Here is a 19,542-nt window from a genome sequence, read left to right as displayed (position 1 = left end):
TTGCCACCAGTGACTGATTCTTTTAGCGCGGATGTGCGTCGTGCATCTCATTACAAGCAACTCTGCAGAGGAAGAGTCTGGACGTAGCCGCATGATGATGAAGCCATTTATTTGCAACTAAACACTTGAGCACGTATTAATTTAACTTTGATATAAAAACTAGAAAAACTAATGTAAACACGCCCTGGAATTGTCTGCGGCCTACACGGGGCCTGTTTACCTCATCAAATACTCCAATAACTGGGTGAAATCCAATAATTCTAATATCAGATCTGACTAAAGGCTGATATGTTGTTGTCCATTTATTGGATATCTTTTGGACACTGCTATAAGATTTAAACTTGCACCTATTTTCAAAACAGCCTTAGCATCAGCTGTGCTAATATGGGGGCTAACGGCGTCTTGTTGTTGCCTTTTCCCTTCCTCACACTGTGACTACTTCACTTGCGATTTTAGTGTACGTACAAGGTCAGAAGACCGGACCTCAGTGTGTGTCTGAAATATCAAATGTGTGTATTTAGGTTGAAGTTCTCTTGTGTGGCATGAACGCACCATCAAACAGCGACGTCAAGAGAAGGCGAAGGTTTATTTAATATAAATCTGTAACATTTTACGTCCCGTCCTTTTGACCAACCTCTGAGCAATCCAAGGTTTGGCAATGTCATCGGACGCGTTCGACGCGAGGCGCTGGAGCCGTTTCCTGTTCCAAGATGTTCTTCCACTGCTATGAGAGTAACACGCACTTCACACATGTCTGACATATTTGCACAGGCCGCCCACACACAAACAGATGTCATTATGCAAACATTTGTGTAAACACAGAACCCAGAAAGACAGAAAGATTCACAGATGTCTGGATTCACACACTTAAACACACACACCCACACACACACGGAATAACAGTTTGGATGGGCAGTGTTATATACAGTTTGAGTTTGAAGGATTTATCATACTGGAGGAAAACTTTTAACCACACATTCTTTATTTTTATATCAATTTGTAGGAAAACATTTGAGCTTTCAGAGCTTCAGTTTCACTCTTTTTGTTCTCCAAAAAAAAGAAAAAAGAAATCACACTAAACCAGTGAGTGACAACCTTTAATTTAGCTGGAATCGGGAATAAAATCCAGCTGCAAAACAGCCCCACTGTTTGCGAAAAAGCCTTTCCCACCACCGATGTCAAATATTAACTCTTTTTTTTTCTTTTTCTGCTTGTTTTTCCCCAACTTGACAAGAATCCCACCCTGAAAGTTGCCCGGCTATTATCTGGAAGGCAGAACCGCCGGGTCATGTAACTGGCTCAGGATATTCTGTAAAGCTTCGGATGACTCCCCCAGTCAGAAGGATTCAAATCAAAGCTTTAAAAGTGAAAAAAAAGTGGGGAGATGGGGGAGAATGAGAGAGCAAAGGCAGGCAGCACAGCTTTTATTAGAGAGAACTCCAAAATATGATCGGTGACAACCAACATTTGCATCATCAAGGGGTCACAAAGAGACGATTTTCCCCACAGCCGAGCATATTTGCTAATTTTGCAGGGAGGAATGAAGGTTTCTTCACAGAATAAAGAATTTCAGAAGTGATTCTTATCCAATATTTCATTTAACACAGGTGAGAAGGCGTTCAGTAGCTGATATTTATGCACGTCACCATGCTACGATCAGGCTTAAAGCTTGTGTTAAGGCCGACATTTTAATACTGGGGTTTTGTTTTTTTTCTAAGAGTCTTATATCCTGCTAGTTATCGCTAATTTTGTAGAAGTTAGCAGCTTAACACAGAGAACAGATGAGCAAAAATGTTGCGCAACAGGACTCGTCTCTTTATAAAGAAGCTCGTAGAATCCCGAAGAGGAAAATCCATCCACTGGTTCTCAACCATGCAACATTGATTCAGGCCTCCAGGATATCTTTTGTCGGGTGGGATTCATTTAAATCAAAATGAATCCATCGGAGCGCCCAAGTTTAAATAAACAGTTGACAGAAAATCATGAAGTCTGAAAGGAGAATGCAGTTTTTATTGGATGTAATCATCCAGACAGGATCATTTTATTCACATATCATCAAATCATGGTCCACTGAAAGAAAAAGAAAATGAAAAAGGAAGGAAGAAAACTGTAGAAGAGAGGAGAAAAGACTCCTGCAATCAGTCAGATTTGTTTTGATGTGTGAAAAACAAACCACATGGAAGCTTTTGTAAAGATTTAAAGGCAAAGAGGGATTTACGTAGTTAGTTGGCCATTTAGAAATCAACGTGTGAGCAGGGCAGCTGCTAAAGTGCAAAGCCAAAACTGTGAAAGTCATCAGGTGGCTGTTATAAAGGTTTAACTTGTTATGACAATAACTGCTGTCAGATGATCTATTTTTATTACGGCATATTTGATATCTATTTCTGAGTGTAAGAACTCAACTGGGTTAACAGCGATAAGAGTTTAATATTAACTTCATCTGGATTTTAGTAGTTTTTTTATTGGTTAAAAATTTACCCAAGTAATAAATAAATAAATGCAAACGCATGCGCGCACGCACAGCAGGGGGTCATGTGAACAGAGGCTGATATATGACTACAGGTCCTCTCCCAGGTTCTTAGAGCTTTGGGGACTTCACATACTGGTTTCCAGGCTTGCAGCTCCCCTGTCACCAGTAAAAGAGGGGGGAAATGAAGAGTCCAGTAAAACACCTGTTCTACACATCTACAGAGCAGAGAACAGGTCTGTCTTTAAGGCCCTCGATCAGGCAGACTGAAGTTTGAGAATGAAGTATTTGCTCCTCAGATCCACTTCATTCAACATGGATAAGAATAACTTTAAAAAAAAAAAAAACAACCTTATTTTAATGCCTTCGTTGTTCATACAGCATTGAACCACCTTTAATTAAACCTAGTTCAAAACGTCTTTCACATGAATGATGAATCTTAAACGCTCATACTTAGAAAAAAATTACTATCGCTCAGTTCCGATATATTTTTGGTCACATTAAATAAAGTAACATAATCGTGCGGTGACCATACAGCCGATTATCGGGGAATGTTGTATATCGACACAATACTGCCATCTCGTGGCCAATGGTAAAAGTGCAGATTCAAAACCAAACGCGTCCTGTAAAAATGGCCGAGTTCAATTGGCTTTGATTGATCATCTGTGGGTTAGCTGATGTGTCTAACCCGTCCTTGCTTCGGACAAAGCAAACCCTCTCAAATCTAATTAACAGGGACCACATTTTCCGTAAGTACAGACACAAGCAGACATGATATGATATGAATCTTTATGGAGGAATGTTGATAGAAGATTCCTGTTTATGTGTACTGGTCAGGATGTGACAGTATTGGTGTCTATCAGAGGTGGACTAGGCTCTCTCTGCAAGGGCATGCGCAAATCACCGCAAATGGGAGCCTCCTGGCAGAGCTGAGGCGGAGTCACGGGTCACCGGCAGGTCACCCGCTGGACCGTCTTCCTGCTCATCAACCCTCACCGATCCTATTTGCCATTGACTAGAGGCAGATTTGGCTGTGTTGAAGCATCTGCATCTCAGCATCTGCTCAGAGATGTTATTTAGAAATTTCTTTGTTGCGTTAAAAATGTTCATTTGCGACAATATTCCCCGAGTTGCCACAGCAAATCTGTACGCTCTGCACACTTCCCCATCCTGCAGCCTGTGTCACACTGCTTCACAATCCTGTCGCCTCCATCCCTCTTTTTCCTCAAACGGACGGCCCCTCTCCACCAGCTGTGTCCTGAAGGAGCTTGGACACCCATCGGGGACCCATTTGGGTGGGGAGGCGGAGGGCAGAGGAGCGGGAAAGACGGTGGCGGGTCAAATGGTTTTGTGGCCGGGGAGGACTATCATTTACTGTAATTCAGGCCCTGTCAGGCTGAAGGAGAGGGAAGGTGAAGTGGCGTGGCGCGCCCTGACACTCATCTGTCTCTCCTCCCACCCCTTCCTCTACCCCCACCCATCATAGACAATGGCTGTGCTGTCTGGTGACTGGTGAGGGGGGAGGATGGGTGCTGGGGGGAAAACTGTGACGTGTATCTATTTTCTTCTGGCGGATCACGCGTCTGTGCCTCGCCGACTTATTTATCCCTTACAGTGAGCAGGTAGGGCTCCAGTGCCTTGCTCAAGGACACTCTGACAAAGACTGAGGTGGGAGTCGTCCCGCTAATGTTGCGTTTGACGTGCATCATGCCGCAAATAAGTCAAGCCTCAAAAAGATGCACTGTAGAAAGATCCAATTGAAAACAGTCAAATGTTGGATCATGATATAATTGTTTAAATAATCTGATATAATTTAGATTAAACCCTATTTATTATTCTCATATTCTAAGAAGCAATCAAATAAACTTCGCAGTAAACATAATCGTGACGTCTGATAAAAGAACATCTACAACGTCTCACTATCATGGCAGCTGCTTCCATCTGCATGAAGATGGGCCACCATCATCCGCCCCAAAAAGCACCACGGTGACGGCAGGAATCAAGAGGACGTTAATGACCCAAATCACTGTGGTGTTACAACTCCAGACCCTTGGACGTCGCTCCTCCATCTGAATCTGAGCTGTCTAGAGTCAGGCACCTGGATGTTCGCCTCACCAGGGACCTCACATGGAGCAGTAACAGCTTCTGCCATGTTTGGAAGCTGCTCCGGCACCTCGATGTTATCAGGAGGCTGAGACGCCGCAAGGGAAGAGAGTCTGCTCCTCCAGAGAGGAAGGCCCTGCCCAGGATGCTGAAAGCTGCAGAGGGGATTGCCCCCACCCCCACCCCACCACAGACATACACGTGCAGGCAGATGCAGAAAAAGAGGGGCCTCAGGCATCATGGCCCACCCACCCTGCACACAGGCGGTTTCCCTCCCTCCACTGAGGCCGGAGGTGGAGAAGCATCACTCAGAACCAGCTTCTATCCACAGGCAGGTAGACTGTTGACCTCTGATGGTCCCCGTTAACACAAACACACATTCTTGTACGTCTACCTTTGTGAGGACATATGTAGCAAGTACAAATGCACACAGTTCTTAACTTAACTCCCACCTCGTGTGCAAACATGTTGGAATGATAATAAAGCTTCCTCGAATCTTTGAACAATCATTTGAAAGCATTTTTAGGGTGAAATTAATGAGCAGTTTTCAGCTTTCTGGATGACTTTTGTTCTAATGTTCTTTTCGATATCTTAAAATGTGTTTTAATTGTTTTTTAAACTATATTTCATTCATATTTGATAGCATGTCTGACTACTTAAACTAAATTTTACTAACATCTGTCAATGTTTGCTATGGTAATTCCATAAATGTCCGTGACTGATTCTTCTGAAATCAATTTTAATACGATCATTCTAAGACAGATCTTCCATTCTCACATGAAAAGAAAATAACTTAAAACAAGATACAGGCGTATTTAAAGCAACTGTTGGGCCATTTACACAAACGCAGCTGTTGTCGTGGCATCTGTCGCTAGAGGGCAGCATCGCCCTCTTTTCTCCCGAGTGTTACAGGATACGCCCTGACACTTCAAAGGCCGCTGGAGCGCTTTCATCTTCTGCATTCTGCAGCCAAGATGATAAATCCCTTTTTTTTTAAAAAACAAACAAACAAAAAAAACAACAATAATGATGATATACTCTATTTTTTAAGGTATATGACAGGGCAGGAAAATCTTTAATGTGTCGGTCCGCGTGTTAACTTTTTAAAACAGCGGAATTATACAACTACGGTTATGAAACAAGTGTGCGTCACAGTGGCCTGATAATGTCAGGCTGCAACTGCAGCAAATCAGTGGACACTGTCAAAACATGCATGCAAATGGTGACTTTTTCCCTTACACGTCATCACCACGTCGAGGCTGCATTTCATAACGTTTGACCTGGTTTAGATCCAACCCCGGGCACGATGGGATCAAATAATAACGATGAAACAAGTCAACCTGTCTGTCCGTCCACCAGGGGGTAATGTCGATCTCAACATGGAAAGTCCCCCCTCCCACCATCTCCCTTCCCAAATCACCACTTCATTAAATAAAGCCCGGCACGACCGTCACAGCGAATCACTCAGCGTTTCAAGAGTCACACGGCGACGCATGAGAGCGCGCTCTTTGTTCCATTCCCACCGTTCGACCGCACCAAAAAAGAAAGAAAAAATCATCCCCGCAGCGTCACGTCGAGCTGTTTTGTCCATCATCAGGCGAGTTAATGTCTGAGGAGAAACCGACACGTTTCCCGGCCCAAAAAGCCCCTCCATGACTCTGACTTTGAAATTGGATCTTAAAAACAAGCGCTCGGCCCCGGCGCACTCTTTAATTAAAGAGGCCCACAGACGCCTGAGTACCCCAAACACCCCGCACACCCCCAACACACGCACGCACGCACACGCAAAACCAACCGTGCGTACACACAAATTACAGCCACATCAAAGAGATCAAAGAAAACGACCCCGCACGGTAGTTTATACATTTACAGCGCCCCTTCAGACAAATGACAAGACCCAAAAGCTTCTCTGTTATTTATGATCAGCCCTCGATGTCCCTCCATCATCGGCACACTCGCTGTTTTCCGCGTGCGCGGATGGAGTGGCTGTCATTTTCTTTTTGCGCGCTTTGCATGCGCGCGTCACATGATCGCTCTTTATAATGCCGATGTTTTCCAATGTCGCCCCCCCACAAAGAGCATACATTGCTTATACAAAAGATGGTTTGAGACAGGGCCCGTAACACTCCGTCTCTGTCTCTCTCAGACACACACGCACACACACGCGGACAGAGTCTCATTTCAGCGGCTGCGTACAGTCATTTATTTGTCCGTCGCGCACACTGACGCATTGAGGTGCACCCACAGACCAGGGAGACACACACACGCACCCAAAAACAACCCATGGACGTATTTTAGCAGCAGCCACAGCTGGCCTTTCTTTCTTTCTTTCTTTCTTTCTTTCTTTCTTTCTTTCTTTCTTTCTTTCTTTCACACAGAAATCTAAACATGATGAATGCCCTTTTCTTGTCTGTTCCTGCCTACTTGTCACATAGTTTTAATATAAAGACATGGTTAGGCAGGTTTACTTTGGTTACTTGAACGCATCGTCAGTTCCCTCTGGGCTGTGAACCCATGAGCAAACCACTGAAATGTTTACATTCACAGTGACTTTGGCACCGTTTACTGTGGTGATTAGGATTTAATGGAATGTCTCACAGCAAGTTTCGTCTCTCTGTGCTATTAAATCAGACAGGGACTCCCGGACCTGTAATCCAGATAAAACAAACCAATAAAAACGGGGATTCTAACTTCATATTTTGCCGCCTGTCTGATCTGTGAAGGTGAAGCTCCGTCATCTGTCAGCGTGCAGCCTGCTGACGGTCGACCTCGCTGCAGGCCATTGTTGCATCAAATAGCCCACAATAAAAACACAGATGCGCACTTACATACACTGACCCCCCCCGAATAAATCAACACATGACACATATAATTCTCCTTTTTAGGGCCATTTAAGGGGGTATTATGGCCCATTTTAAAATCTCATTAGCAGGGCAGCTGCACTGTGCACCCCAAGCTTGTGATTGGGGGTCTCTTTTTGTTTTGATTTTTTTTGGAGTGGAGACCCCAACCAGAGGCCTGACACCCCCCTCCACCACCACCGATCAGCGGCACAGGTGATGGGGCACGCTTTTGGATTTTTTTTCTTACCTGATAATCACTTTAGTTTATATTCATTATTACGAGACAGTAAATGGGGCACAGCTGACCTGGGGGAGGGGGCACAGATGACCCGAGTTGCTTGTGTATGGTTAAAAAAAACCAACACAACAGATTTCACATTACTGTATTTGCTGCCACATGTGTGCAAATTCCCAGAGTGCAGAACGCCGACAGTTACCGGAACGCCAAATATGTGTGCCCCCCCACACACACTAATTTTACTGAATCTTAAACATGATAATGACAGACAGAAAGAGCGAGGACGAGACTGTCTCAGAGTGTGTCTTTATTCCCAAACACAGCGGCCATCTTAACTCCTCTCCTGTCGTTAGTTGTGACCCTGTTGTTTCCTGTTGGACATCACGCTTTCAGTCAAACTTTAACGCCTCGTCTCCTGACATTTCCGCTAGTTTTCTTTGCATGTTTTTGTAAAAAAAATAAATAAAAAAAACTCCCCCTGCAGCATGATTTTTCTTATTTTTCACACCTAAAACTCTGCAGGCACAGAAATGTGCTTGTTTGCACACCTTCAGCCATATTTCTGCCACTCTGTCCATATAATGCACACCGACGGGTGAGGTGAAAGTGCCAGTGTTAGCAGGAAAAGAAGAAACATTGTCCGAATGACTCAGCATAGCTTAGAATTTAGCAGCGGCTATTTTAAACCCGGGGAAAACCTCAGAGCCTGTACTTTAGGAGAAGGTCAAGCGAGGCAAAAATGGAGAGGTGCCATGAAGGAGGTTTTCTCCCCACGGTAAACACAGTTAGTCAGAGGGACCTCTGGAGTTTTCTTTAACTTTACTCTGCCATGATAACGAATATGTAACAGCTATATTTGATCTCTGAGAGGAGACAACTAATAGAAGCACTCATGCATCGGAAGTATTGCGACAAAATTGCACATTCACAAGGATCAAACAAGGAATAGAAAATATTTTGTACAGATTTCCATTCGTCAGATCACGTTCATGTTAAAATTAAAGTGATTTACTTGGCGACATCTGTGACATAATTGATATTTCATGATTTATTGTATGCAATTTAATTTAAAAAAACTGTATTTTTTATGCAGACACACACACACACACACACACACACACACACACACACACACACACACACACACACACACAAAGACCGGCTTTGTGTTCTTTAATCATTTTTGTAAAATACCAACCCTGGATGTTGATGAATGTAAACATAATGCCATATTTTATTTCAGCTAATACAACTATTGTTATTTCTATTTGTTAAATTGCTGAAGGGCCAACAATGCGACACTCTTCGGATCGCTCCCCCTCCGATTCTTAATTTTCCCTGAAGACGGGTCTCCTCTCGTCCGTGTTGAATGTGGAAGGCGAGGGGGACCGCGGAGAACATCAGATACCAGTGCGGCTGCATCCTCCCAGCACCAGATCCAGCCAGATCCACAGATAGACGTGCAGGCATACGCTCCAGACAGGATATTAGAATGGACGCTTCCGCCTTCCCCGGGCAGGGCCCTCCACCACTTGTCTTCCCTGTGGAAAGACATGGGAAAAAGATAAAGACTTGAGCGGAGCTGACAGGCTGCCGGAGCCACGGTTCCCTTCGCTGTTCGCATCTCGGGCCGCTTTCTGATTTGATCTTGAGAGGATGACTGTGAGGAAGGCTTTCTTTTTATTTTTTTTCCTTCCAGGAGGGATGATGCAGATCTTTATGTATGAGGTGGTGGGAAGCTAGTCGATGGCGAAGAACAACATTGTCTTGTTTTTAATTTAACCTTTATATAACCACGTAGCCCTCCGGTGAGATAAGGAGGACTCTGATTCTAGGAGAAAAGGTTAAAAGAGGCGTATCATGATACGTCTGAGGCCGTATAAACAGTGCAAGAAAAAAAGGGGGGAGGGATAGAGCTGGTGGGAAGGGAAAGAAAATGCAAATAACACATGGCAAAGGTTAGCACCCCGCTGCTTTTTTTTTTTTTACCTAATGTTCGTACACAGAGGATTGAGGACATTGTGGGGCTGATTACTGATGTCAGAAGTCCCGTGTGCATCAAACCGTCGGCGACGCCGCTGGCGCGCCGTATCTGCAGCGCTGCAACGTAGAAAATGTTTCTGACACAAACGGAGGCCTTCGTTCTGTTCGTCCCAAATTCTGCTTCCCGTTGCCTTTAGAAGCATCTCAAGAGTTTACAGATCCCTTTTAAAGCTCGCGTGGCTCCAGCTCTGACCTATTTATCCAAACTGCTGACCCCACAGGAGACGTCTTGCGGCGTGACGTGCACGGATGTGGCCCTCCAGGCTGCTCCAAGGTCAGGCCTTAAAAAAGGGATTTGTGATAAGAGTCCCTCAGCTTTGGAAATGACTCGCTATGAAGATTAGACATTGTTTGTGGTTAGTTCTCAAAACCCACTTTTAAAGACTTGCTCTCATGTGATTATTCCAATATTTTAATTTAGAGCCATTATTTGTTTAATTATCATTTAATGAGTTATTTTTCTAATTAATTTTGTGCTCTTTTCACCAGGGATGCAAACGGTTGTTAGATCCTGGCATCTTAGTCCGTTTAGAATTTTTTTTCCAGGCTTTTATTTTTTTATCATTTTTATTTAAGGATCTCTTTGACTCAGTTCTTTTGTCGCGTCCTCCTTTTTTTCCATTTTTACCTTTTGCCCCCACGGTCTGGGTTTTGTCATGTCACGTCACAGGATGTTGCGTTGCTGTTAAATTTTTCATTCTAGGGGTGTGTGTATTACATTTGACACATTTTGCATGTACGGAAGCAACAAATCTGCAAACTGTGTCCAGGTAACGTTGCGTTCATGTGCATCGGTGCCTGTTGATTGACATTCCATATGTCTGACGGCACGCGTGTGCACACGGGCCGCCGTACTTCACGTCCACGCGGGTGGAACCATGATGCTTCCCCTTGCTCGTCTTTACTGGCCTCGTTAGTATTTAAATGAGGAGCGCTCACCCTCGCCGCGATATCAGCCCTGACCGTGATTAATCCACCGCAGCTCGAATCTAATGTGACCTCAATAACACGTAAAAATGCATCCATATGTGCTAATCGGCCCGAGCATGTCAACTGACACATGATTTACATCGTTAACAAGCATGAATAAAAGATGTGAAGCGTGAACAGCGTTCGTCAACATATGTCCCAATTGGACGGAGGCGCCCTCTTCCCCCCCACCCCGTTCAGGCCTGATGCTGAGCACCTTAATGCCTGGACTACACGTGTGGGTTGACTTTTTTAACTCAAACTGGGCGACTCAAACTGATTTTAATCCGGCGGTTGCGGGGGCATGAAATGTCCCGTGAAATTCGATGGCACTTTTTGCGGCGGTGTTGGTGTGACAGGGATGGTTTTAACTCGGTGTAAATCAAAAGTGGAGCTGCGCAGGATGGGGGTTGCTCAGGGGATAATGTACATGCGGGATTACTATCTGTGGGATACTGCAGCGACTAAAGTGCTTAAGTATAAACAGGGTGGACTTATTTAGACAAGTGTGAATTTATAGTCGGCCACAGTCGCAACTGGCCTTTTCTTTCTCCCCCCCCCCCCCCCCCACATCTTCATCCGCTAACCCTCAAATGCTACGTATGTGAATTGGTAATTGCCTGATTCACTGGGAATTTAATGAGAAAACGTCTGGCAAAGGCAATCACCAGTTCCAGGCTATTTGCTTTCGGCACAGATTATTTCAGTGAGTGAGCGCACAAAATAGGATCATTATGGAGTGGGCTTTATAACATGGCAATGACAGGGAGCTTTAGGACGGATGGGCACGACGCTTTCCTTTTTTAACCGTTTCAGACGCTTTAGATTAATCAGATGAGTTCGAGCCCTTTCCACACGGTCAGGATGTCACATTTATCAGACATCAGAAAGGAGGAAAATGGAGGTGGCCAGAAGAAAAAGGATGATCTTTATATGATAGTATAAATATTCCAACCGTTCTATATAGATTTGCAGCAGGGGGTCAGGAAACAAAAGTTTTGGACTTGGTTTTGCTTGTGTTTCGCTGAATATGATGAAGGTTGACCTTTCATATATGTTGTATTTAAGTACTAAAATAGCTAATATTAAATGCCAATTTCAGGTTTTCAGGTCTGATTCCTCCAGCGAGCTTCAAATGCCTCCAGTAAACAAACAGGACTGTATAATTTGGATTTGGATTATTTGGATCCAAATACATGCGTGTCCTGATAGATTCCAACAATGTACACAGGAACCTGTCACTGCTTGACATTTCAGGGTGGATTAATTCATGAAACACATGCTCCCTCCCTGCTTCCATCCGTAAAACAGCCATAAAACAAACCTCAGGGGAAATGTGAACCTTCCTTAGGTTGTTAGGAGGGCCGCGGTGTTTGTCTTGAGTCCCATTTGGATGCTATTTCTCATATATACCGTTTTAAACGTATGTCCCGGAGTTGCACGCCGCCAGTCAAGCCACTTGAACTCTAAATCCTGTCAATGTTTCCATCCTCAGAGGAGCAGGGAGCACTCCTACACTCCTGATGACTTCACCCCGGGACGACCTAATTGGGGAACTGTCACGACATTAGCGCTAAATCCCCCTTAAATAAAGCTTCCACTTTGAATTGTGTTTTTTTGAGGAAAGCGACTGTGGGGATTTTTTTTTTGGGACGGGGGGATTATTAGTGTCAGAGGGCATGTTATGAAAAATTGGAAGGGGCGATGGAGGGGATTTGTGGTGCTGCAGTCCTGGGCGCTGCTACCTAATACTCAGCCAAGGGTCCAGGGTAAACACAGCTGAGCAACTGCACAAATAATAAATCTGCATGGGTGTCGCGCTCGCCCATCTGTCCGTCTGTCTGCCCATCGGATGTGTCTTCCTTGGGAAAACGGCACCCATAATCGGGCAGCAGGACGCAGTGACTGTGTACAAATGGAGAGAGGCAGCAAATCAAGATGGATGACAAAAAGGGCAACACACACGCGCTCTGGAGGTATTGCGGATTTTGCCTCGGCCGTCTATCCTTACCTATTTATATTTCAATTTGGACAAGCTGTTTGTTTGAGGCACTGTGCTGCTTACGAGCGTGTGAAACACCATGAGACAGAGTTCAGCCATGTGTTGGCAAGAAAATGTCCCGTTTGCGGTGGAATCGGGGGAGGTGCTGAAAAGTGCTCCGTGGAGGCAGGAAGTACCCGCCCACTTCACCCTGTTCAGAAATCAGAAATTCTGATTTTAAACCATTTAAGCAGGTTTTAGAGTCTCCCCTGTCAAGACCTGTCACTTACGAATTCAGCAACATGGGAGGTCCACGGCGCCAGTGTTTACCAACCATATTATCATCATTCGTTCCAAAAAAGTGAGATCTCCTGAGGGGGAGGGGGGTGGTCCTGTTCAGGTGTCGGAGCACCCGCTCGCCATACCTCGTACCTTCATGTCAACTCGCATTAAAAGCCCTGTTTGTGTCCCCGAGTGTTGGCAGAGGAGGAGGGCGGCGAGTTTTCTCCCAGCCGGACATCTCAGACATCCCGGGCACCAACCGGACACATCGGTGCTGTCTGTGTCAATGATGTCAGACGTAAACACCGGTTTGACTGGCCAAGAGGAAATTCAGTCTGACCAAATCCCGGGGCGAGTGGACTTTTCAACTCTGGAATATGCAGATGTATTCACACGCCTGCAGATAGTTCCATCTGGACTGAAACAAAAGTTCTGACGGGTTTTTTTTGACAGAAATAAAGGCTCCTCTAACAGTATGTAAATCAAACTTCTCTAACCAGAGGCCCTTGTGTTTAAATTTGAATCACAATCGCCTGTAATGCATATTTTTATTAGCTTAATACATCGTAAGATGAACAAAACTTGCCACATCAAGGTCGCCTTCTGGTGGCAGAAAACAATAAGCTCCTCCCCCTACTATGGTTGCTGCATGATTTGGCGGGAGATATTTAAAAACTCTTAAAAATCGGTGTATGTATATACATATAAATATTTTGATTTCCAAATGTGAAGCAATGAAAAGGAGTGACAGCTGAGCTGCTGTGTGTTCGGACATGAAGCCATATGGTCGAGAGCGGAATGATGTCACCGAGGGAGCGATGATGTCATTCACTTTGTCCTTTTCCTTCGTCCCCACCGGAGCAACAAATCCGCCGGCACGCATTGAAAATTTCCTGTGTTTCCAGGAAAGAATGGAACATCTATGTGAAGCTCTTGTTGACGACCCCTTTAAGCAGTAAATATCAAAAGAGAATTTCATTACTCGCGCCATAAGGGTTAGAACATTCTTCCCGGGTGCGATTGCAATGAAACTTTGTCGAGGTGATATATCATCTGACATAAGTGTTGTTGCGGGTAGCAAGTTCCCTTGTGTGACAGCCAACTAAGCACAAATCGGCCCTCTTATATCAGTGTGTGGCTTTTCCATTTGAGAAATGTGCTTCCTTTAAGGCTGCTCAGCAGATTAAACCACTTCACACGGGGAGACGGTCGCTCTGCCTGCGGAAACAGTTGTTCGTCAACACCTCGGAAGAATGAAGAGATGTCCCTGTATCTATTGAAGCCATTTTGCTGCTCATTGCCACTATCAACATTTGGCTTTGTGCATGTTTCTAAGGTTGCGAAGACGTGTTTGGGGGCACCGTTGTGTTGATTGAGTCACATCCAGCAGTGCCGCTGTGGGTGCAAAACAGCCCTCGGTATTAGCATGTATAAACAGGCTTATAAATGGAGCACTATTTGGCTCCTCATTTTCATCCTCTTAACAGTAAACAAGGCGGAACAGGCCTTGACACCCTCAAATAAATAGAGAGCAACATGCAGGAATTCAGCTGCAGGAAAGCGGGGAGGGCGGTTTGAGTTAAGGTCAGTGCAATGCCGCTTAGCTTGTGCTCTTTTTCCAATTTTTTTAACAGAGAAATCGGGTATTTGTGTTTTCGGAAATTAGATGTGATGAATTTGACGTTGTTCGCTCGGGTTGTGCCGATTTCGCTGCAAAAATGTGCGCGCGTGACTGTTTAATGCAGAGTCGGGTGGGGGCCCACTGGGTGCACGAGTACGAAAATATATCGCATTTTAATACTTAAAGATGTTTGTGAATGGGATCGGTTCTGTCACAGGAAGATTTTAAGTGTTTGTTTTTAACTTTAGAATTATCTTTGTCTCCTGTGTCTCACCAGGTAAAAATCTGCCGGTTAAACAGCAAATTGATGTTGTCAGATGTCACAACTCAGCAGCGCTGCTTCGTTTAGCTAATAGGTTTGAGGTTAACGTGGTATGAGCACTGCTTGATAATATAAAATACATAATGCAGCTTTAGATGCACACACACCATTAACTCGGTGTTAATAGTAACTCAGTGTAACCGCGTTAATAGTGAAAACAGCAAACTGGAACGCTCCCACTCCAAAACTGGGTCTTGAAAATCAAGACTATTACAATAAATTACAAGGCTGAAGCTTTAATAAATAATGAATTCTGAGTTGTTTTTTTAAAAATGCATTTATGGCTGCAAACATTCATTTGTTCAAGTATGGTATTATTCATTTAATTTGATTAATCATTTCACATTTATCTAACATAAATGTGCAAGGACAGGAAGTCAAGCTCTAATGAGGTCATTAAGACGTGCACAGTTTTTGTATATGTAATTTTTTATTCCTGATTCTTCCCAGGGGGGAAAAAATAGGAGTCACACGTTGGTGGTGTCCCCCCTTCTGGCTTTGCAGTGGGTGCTGAGACAATGACTGGATTAAGAATTTAAACTTGAAATGGTTAATCCAGAGTCAAATACGTTTTCTCCCCCTCTCCCTCTAAAGTGGAATGTCTTTAAGTTCCCTGTGGTGACCCGCTAACGGTTATTTATGATGTTGAAATTAATCTCACTTAGTGCGATGGGCTCTCGAAGAGGGGCCCTCCTTCTAAGTCTGCTGCTGAGCGAGGGATGAGGAAGAGATTGAGGAGAGAGAGAGAGAGAGAGAGAGAGAGAGAGCAGAGCCACCGAGGACTTATTCAAATCCTCCTTCGTAGATTAGCAATCGCAGCTTGACAAGCCGCCCTGCAAGTTATTTATTTATTTATTTATTTTAAAATCGAAGCGGTTCCTTACCAACGTGTCAGAAGACTCTGGTGTGGGTGGGTGGGGTGTGGTGGTGGTGGTGGTGGGGGGGTAATCCGTTTGGAATTTACAAGTGATGAGACGGGAGACAAACTGGCTGGCATGTCACACAGCACCGAAGGATGCAGGAAGTGAAGGATGCAAATGAGGTCTGCGGGCTTTAAAGCAGCTGTCTGCTGGATGGCTGTTCTGTGGCATTGTTGGCCTGTGATGGATGGAGGCTTTCATCACAGGGGCCCATTAGGATTATAAATATATGATTTATGATCATACGTGATGTTTGATTGTGGATTGGGCCCTCTTTTTTGAGCACGCTGTCCGATATTGTTCGCGGATATAAACGCAGGTATGAAAGTCAAAAGGATTAATTGGTCAATGGTAAAATACCCGGTAAATCAAGCGGTCATTAAACGCGTCACGGCCAGGCCGCTCTCACTTTCTCTCTCTCTCTCTCTCGAGTGAGACTTAATCTATTAAGATAATGTTTCTGCGTATACAAACCCAATGTGACAGGGCTGTCTGAGGGAATAAACACAGCTCCTTTTGTTGCAGCTTCCTCACTCAGACATTTGCTTTAAACAGACAAACAAAGCGTGCCAGTGGATACCAGCCACCACTGGCACCTCGCTCATCGCAATAGAATCAGAGGGTCTCCATGGCTGTAGAGAAGAACCACGAACACTCCACATTAGCACTAGCACACTATATGTTTAAACAGGGTTTTAAGAATACAAATCAAACATGCTCTACGCTATCAAATGTAGCAGTAGTAGTATTACATCTGATTTTCTGCAGTGCTTTTTTTGTGTGTGTGTGTGGGGGGGGGAGCATTTCCAGCACAGCTCCTGCTGTGATTAGTATGTAATTACCATCAATAATAGTCATTACAATCATATTACAATTGGTGCAGGTGTATTTTTCTTTGAAAGGCGCCTACATTCATTAGACCTGAATTCTGCACAATAACGCACAAATGACGCCGCTTATCGCCGCCTTGTTTTCATTGCTCAGGGACGTAAATGGCAGAACTGTTCGCAGGGACATTTATGGACACGTTCACAGTGTTCGCTGCCTCACCCCGAGTAGCTAATCACATAAGCCACAAGGTGATTTCAGCCTTTTAAAGATTCACCGCAGTTTCTCCCACTGCCATACGTTTACTAAGGGCACTAAAATAACACACATTCCATCACATCATGCGCAAATGCAATAAGACCTCTATTCATATTACAATCTCCTTGTTCTCCATTGTCTTTTTTATTTATTTGATTGTGTTTTTAACGTAGAAGATGAATTTTATGACTGTAGCTTGACCATTAAAACTGTTACACAGTTTAAAATGATGAGTTAAAAAAAATCCTGCACGTGTTGTGAGCCGACGGTCCAAGCTACTATAGTAGTCACAGAATTAGGACTGTCAAAATTAACGCCTGAATGCAGGATGATTCATTTTTAGAATTAACGCCTTCGTTTTTGTAGCGCAATTAAGGCGTGCACAACATGTCACGCTAATGTTGTAGCTGGGAGCTCATGCTTGGAGAAGAGGCGGGTTCACACCCAAGGACCTGCTGGCCCACACAATGGGCTCAAGGGCATGAAAATATGGCGAGGACTAGTAAGAAGTACTGTATGTAGAGAGATGCTCACGGGGCAGGACGGAGTTTCCATTTCAGTGCTGCCTCAATGCTCATCACGTGTTGGTCAGGTCGCGTATTTATTTTTAAACTGAAATTAATCTGATTAATAACATGGTAGCTGTGGATTCATCAGGATTAAACACATTTGAGACAAACTATCTAAACTATCCAAACTATCTAAAAATCCGATCAATCTTGACTTTGAATAGGATGACTGCGAAGGAACCAGCTGGCCGAGAGCCACCGAGAGAACAGGAGCATAAAGGCCCTTTGCTCCATAACATTTGTACATACTTGATAAGAGACGAGAGGGCTCACGTGTGAGAGGCCTCTCAAGCACCCTGATACGTCTGCTCATCAAGTAAAGGCCAGCGACAGCTCCTGTGTTGGGGAACACGCTTGATATCCTCCTCCCAGGAACGCAGTCCGCCCGGTTAGCGTGCTGAGGCGCACGCTCTGACCTTGGCACAGTGCGTGCATGCACTTCATGCCCCGCACAAACACTATCAAAAATAAAGTAAATATTGTTAATGAATCCTGACAAGTGAACTAATTCTGCTGATGTTTGCAAACCATTTTTATGTGATTTCTTACTTGTAAACGGCGAGGTCAAAAGCTTCCTGCCCCTTATTGTATTGAAAACAGAGCAAACTCCTGGTCTCCATGACAATCACTGACCTTGACAAACCAGACAAACGCCACAATGGCAAAAACATTTGGAGACAAACAGAGAGGTTTAGGAAATGATTTTTGCCTTTACAATGGTTCAATGACAAATGATAAACTTGTCTGTTAGATTCCCACAATGCTTCACTTCTTTGATCTTCTCCTGGACCTTGTCCACGCTCCCCCGACACCCAACAGTTGTTTTGTGTCATCTGCATCTGCTGATCCAGCTCTGGGTTGCAGACGTTCTCCACCCTCATCCAGTACCAGACCAGTGAGAGTGTTGGGCTTACTGGATAATGGACAATAGGCTGAGGCCACTTCTGCTTCTTCTTCTTCTTCCTCTTTTTCTTCTTCATGTAATTAATGCAGCCTAGAACAGCTGTGATGAAGAGTGATGGCAGTTTCTCCTCCCCACACTTTCATTTCCCCCCACATCTTTTATTCCTACATTGTCCCGCCACCCTTTCATCTGCGCTCACATTTCTTTTGTCATCTCACTCTCCATACCTCCATCCCCCCTTTCCATCCGTCCGTCTGTATATGTCGCTCTGCCTCCATCCGCCAGCACGTGCAACACTTTTTCCCCTGTTGGTTCTTGGCAAGCTCCCCGTCTCTTCTGTTCCGGCTCTTGTTCGCCCACCCCCACCTTCCTCCTCCACCTCCTGCTCCGCTCATCTTCCCGTTTTCGCATGTGCGCCAGGGTCCGGGGGGCTCGACACTGTGTACGGCCCAATGGCCTAAAAGTGAATGCTTACGTAATTGCCAACTGTCTCCAATCATTAAGGGCAGCCCTTAAAAAAGACAGGCCTCGCCGACAGCTGCGTCTCTTCGCCTTTGCCAGCCTTTCAGATTGCATTTGCTTTAAAGGCTTCGTCTGCATTATATTTAACCCCACAGCGCTGTGAGCACTGTGCGCGATGGCGAGGAGGATACACAATTAAATAAGCTGCACAGTTTCCAGTGTGACACAAAAATGGATGAAAATGGGCTTTAGATGCCTCCACAGTCTCAATCTTTTATGTTTAATAGTGAACTCCACCATTGGTGCTATTTTGTTGCTGTGTAAATACAAAAGGAAAATCCCAGGGAGCAAAAATTCTGAATAGATCTCTTCATTTTATAACACAGAAATAGCTAAACACATTGTGACGGCCATCAGTTCGTGGAATACGTTCAGTTTTCAAAGAAGCAATGCTGCGCAGTTCTAGATTAGAGACAGAGTGCTCTGCACTTTCATTTTGCAGGGATTAAAATGCTATTTCTATACTTCCGAACAGTCACCGCAGTAGTGCGCGACTTGGAGAAAATACGCAGCCTGCCAAAGAAGCTTTATTCCAACGTCCAATCTCATTTAACGTTACCAAATACTATGAGGAATTAAAGTTGATACGGGTTCAGAGGGGACTCACATAAATTACATTAAATAGTGGCAGTTTCCTATCAGATCCTGTTTGGAGATGAATGTATGCATTTT

General features: G+C 44.5%; 1 protein-coding gene across 5 annotated transcripts; it reads right to left on the bottom strand.

The window, feature by feature from the left end:
• Nucleotides 1-8,153: 8,153 nt before the first annotated feature.
• Nucleotides 8,154-19,334, bottom strand: LOC115247345 (uncharacterized). 5 transcript variants are annotated; one of them, XR_003886416.1, is made up of 4 exons: nt 18,204-19,334; nt 17,994-18,072; nt 17,718-17,902; nt 8,154-9,192 (listed from the first exon to the last, which is right to left on the bottom strand). XR_003886416.1 is itself a non-coding variant. In XM_029828792.1 (4 exons), exons 1-4 carry the CDS (start codon nt 18,757-18,759, stop codon nt 8,891-8,893), a joined length of 774 nt encoding a protein of 257 aa, XP_029684652.1. In that variant the 5' UTR covers nt 18,760-19,334; the 3' UTR covers nt 8,154-8,890. The 5 variants fall into 5 exon arrangements, 3 of the variants coding, with proteins under 3 accessions (XP_029684652.1, XP_029684649.1, XP_029684651.1); XR_003886417.1 differs by having other exon boundaries at nt 17,994-18,077; nt 18,576-19,334; XM_029828792.1 differs by having other exon boundaries at nt 17,694-17,902; nt 18,576-19,334.
• Between the last annotated feature and the right edge of the window lie 208 nt (nt 19,335-19,542).

This window comes from Takifugu rubripes, chromosome 20 (genome assembly GCF_901000725.2).
Source record: "Takifugu rubripes chromosome 20, fTakRub1.2, whole genome shotgun sequence".
Classification (NCBI taxonomy): Eukaryota; Metazoa; Chordata; class Actinopteri; order Tetraodontiformes; family Tetraodontidae; genus Takifugu; species Takifugu rubripes.
Note: the sequence above shows the minus strand (reverse complement) of the source record. Positions and strands in the feature narration are given on the sequence as shown.

Bases quoted from the DNA above. Each gene is read 5' to 3' on its own strand.
- LOC115247345 (XM_029828789.1), bottom strand. From the start codon at position 18,424: ATGAAGAAGAAAAAGAGGAAGAAGAAGAAGAAGCAGAAGTGGCCTCAG. The intron at 17,903-17,993 runs GTAAGAAATCAC...TATTTTTGATAG, and splicing joins TTTGACCTCGCCGTTTACAA to TGTTTGTGCGGGGCATGAAG. The intron at 9,193-17,693 runs GTATGTACAAAT...GTCTTTCCACAG, and splicing joins GCCCTCTCGTCTCTTATCAA to GGAAGACAAGTGGTGGAGGG.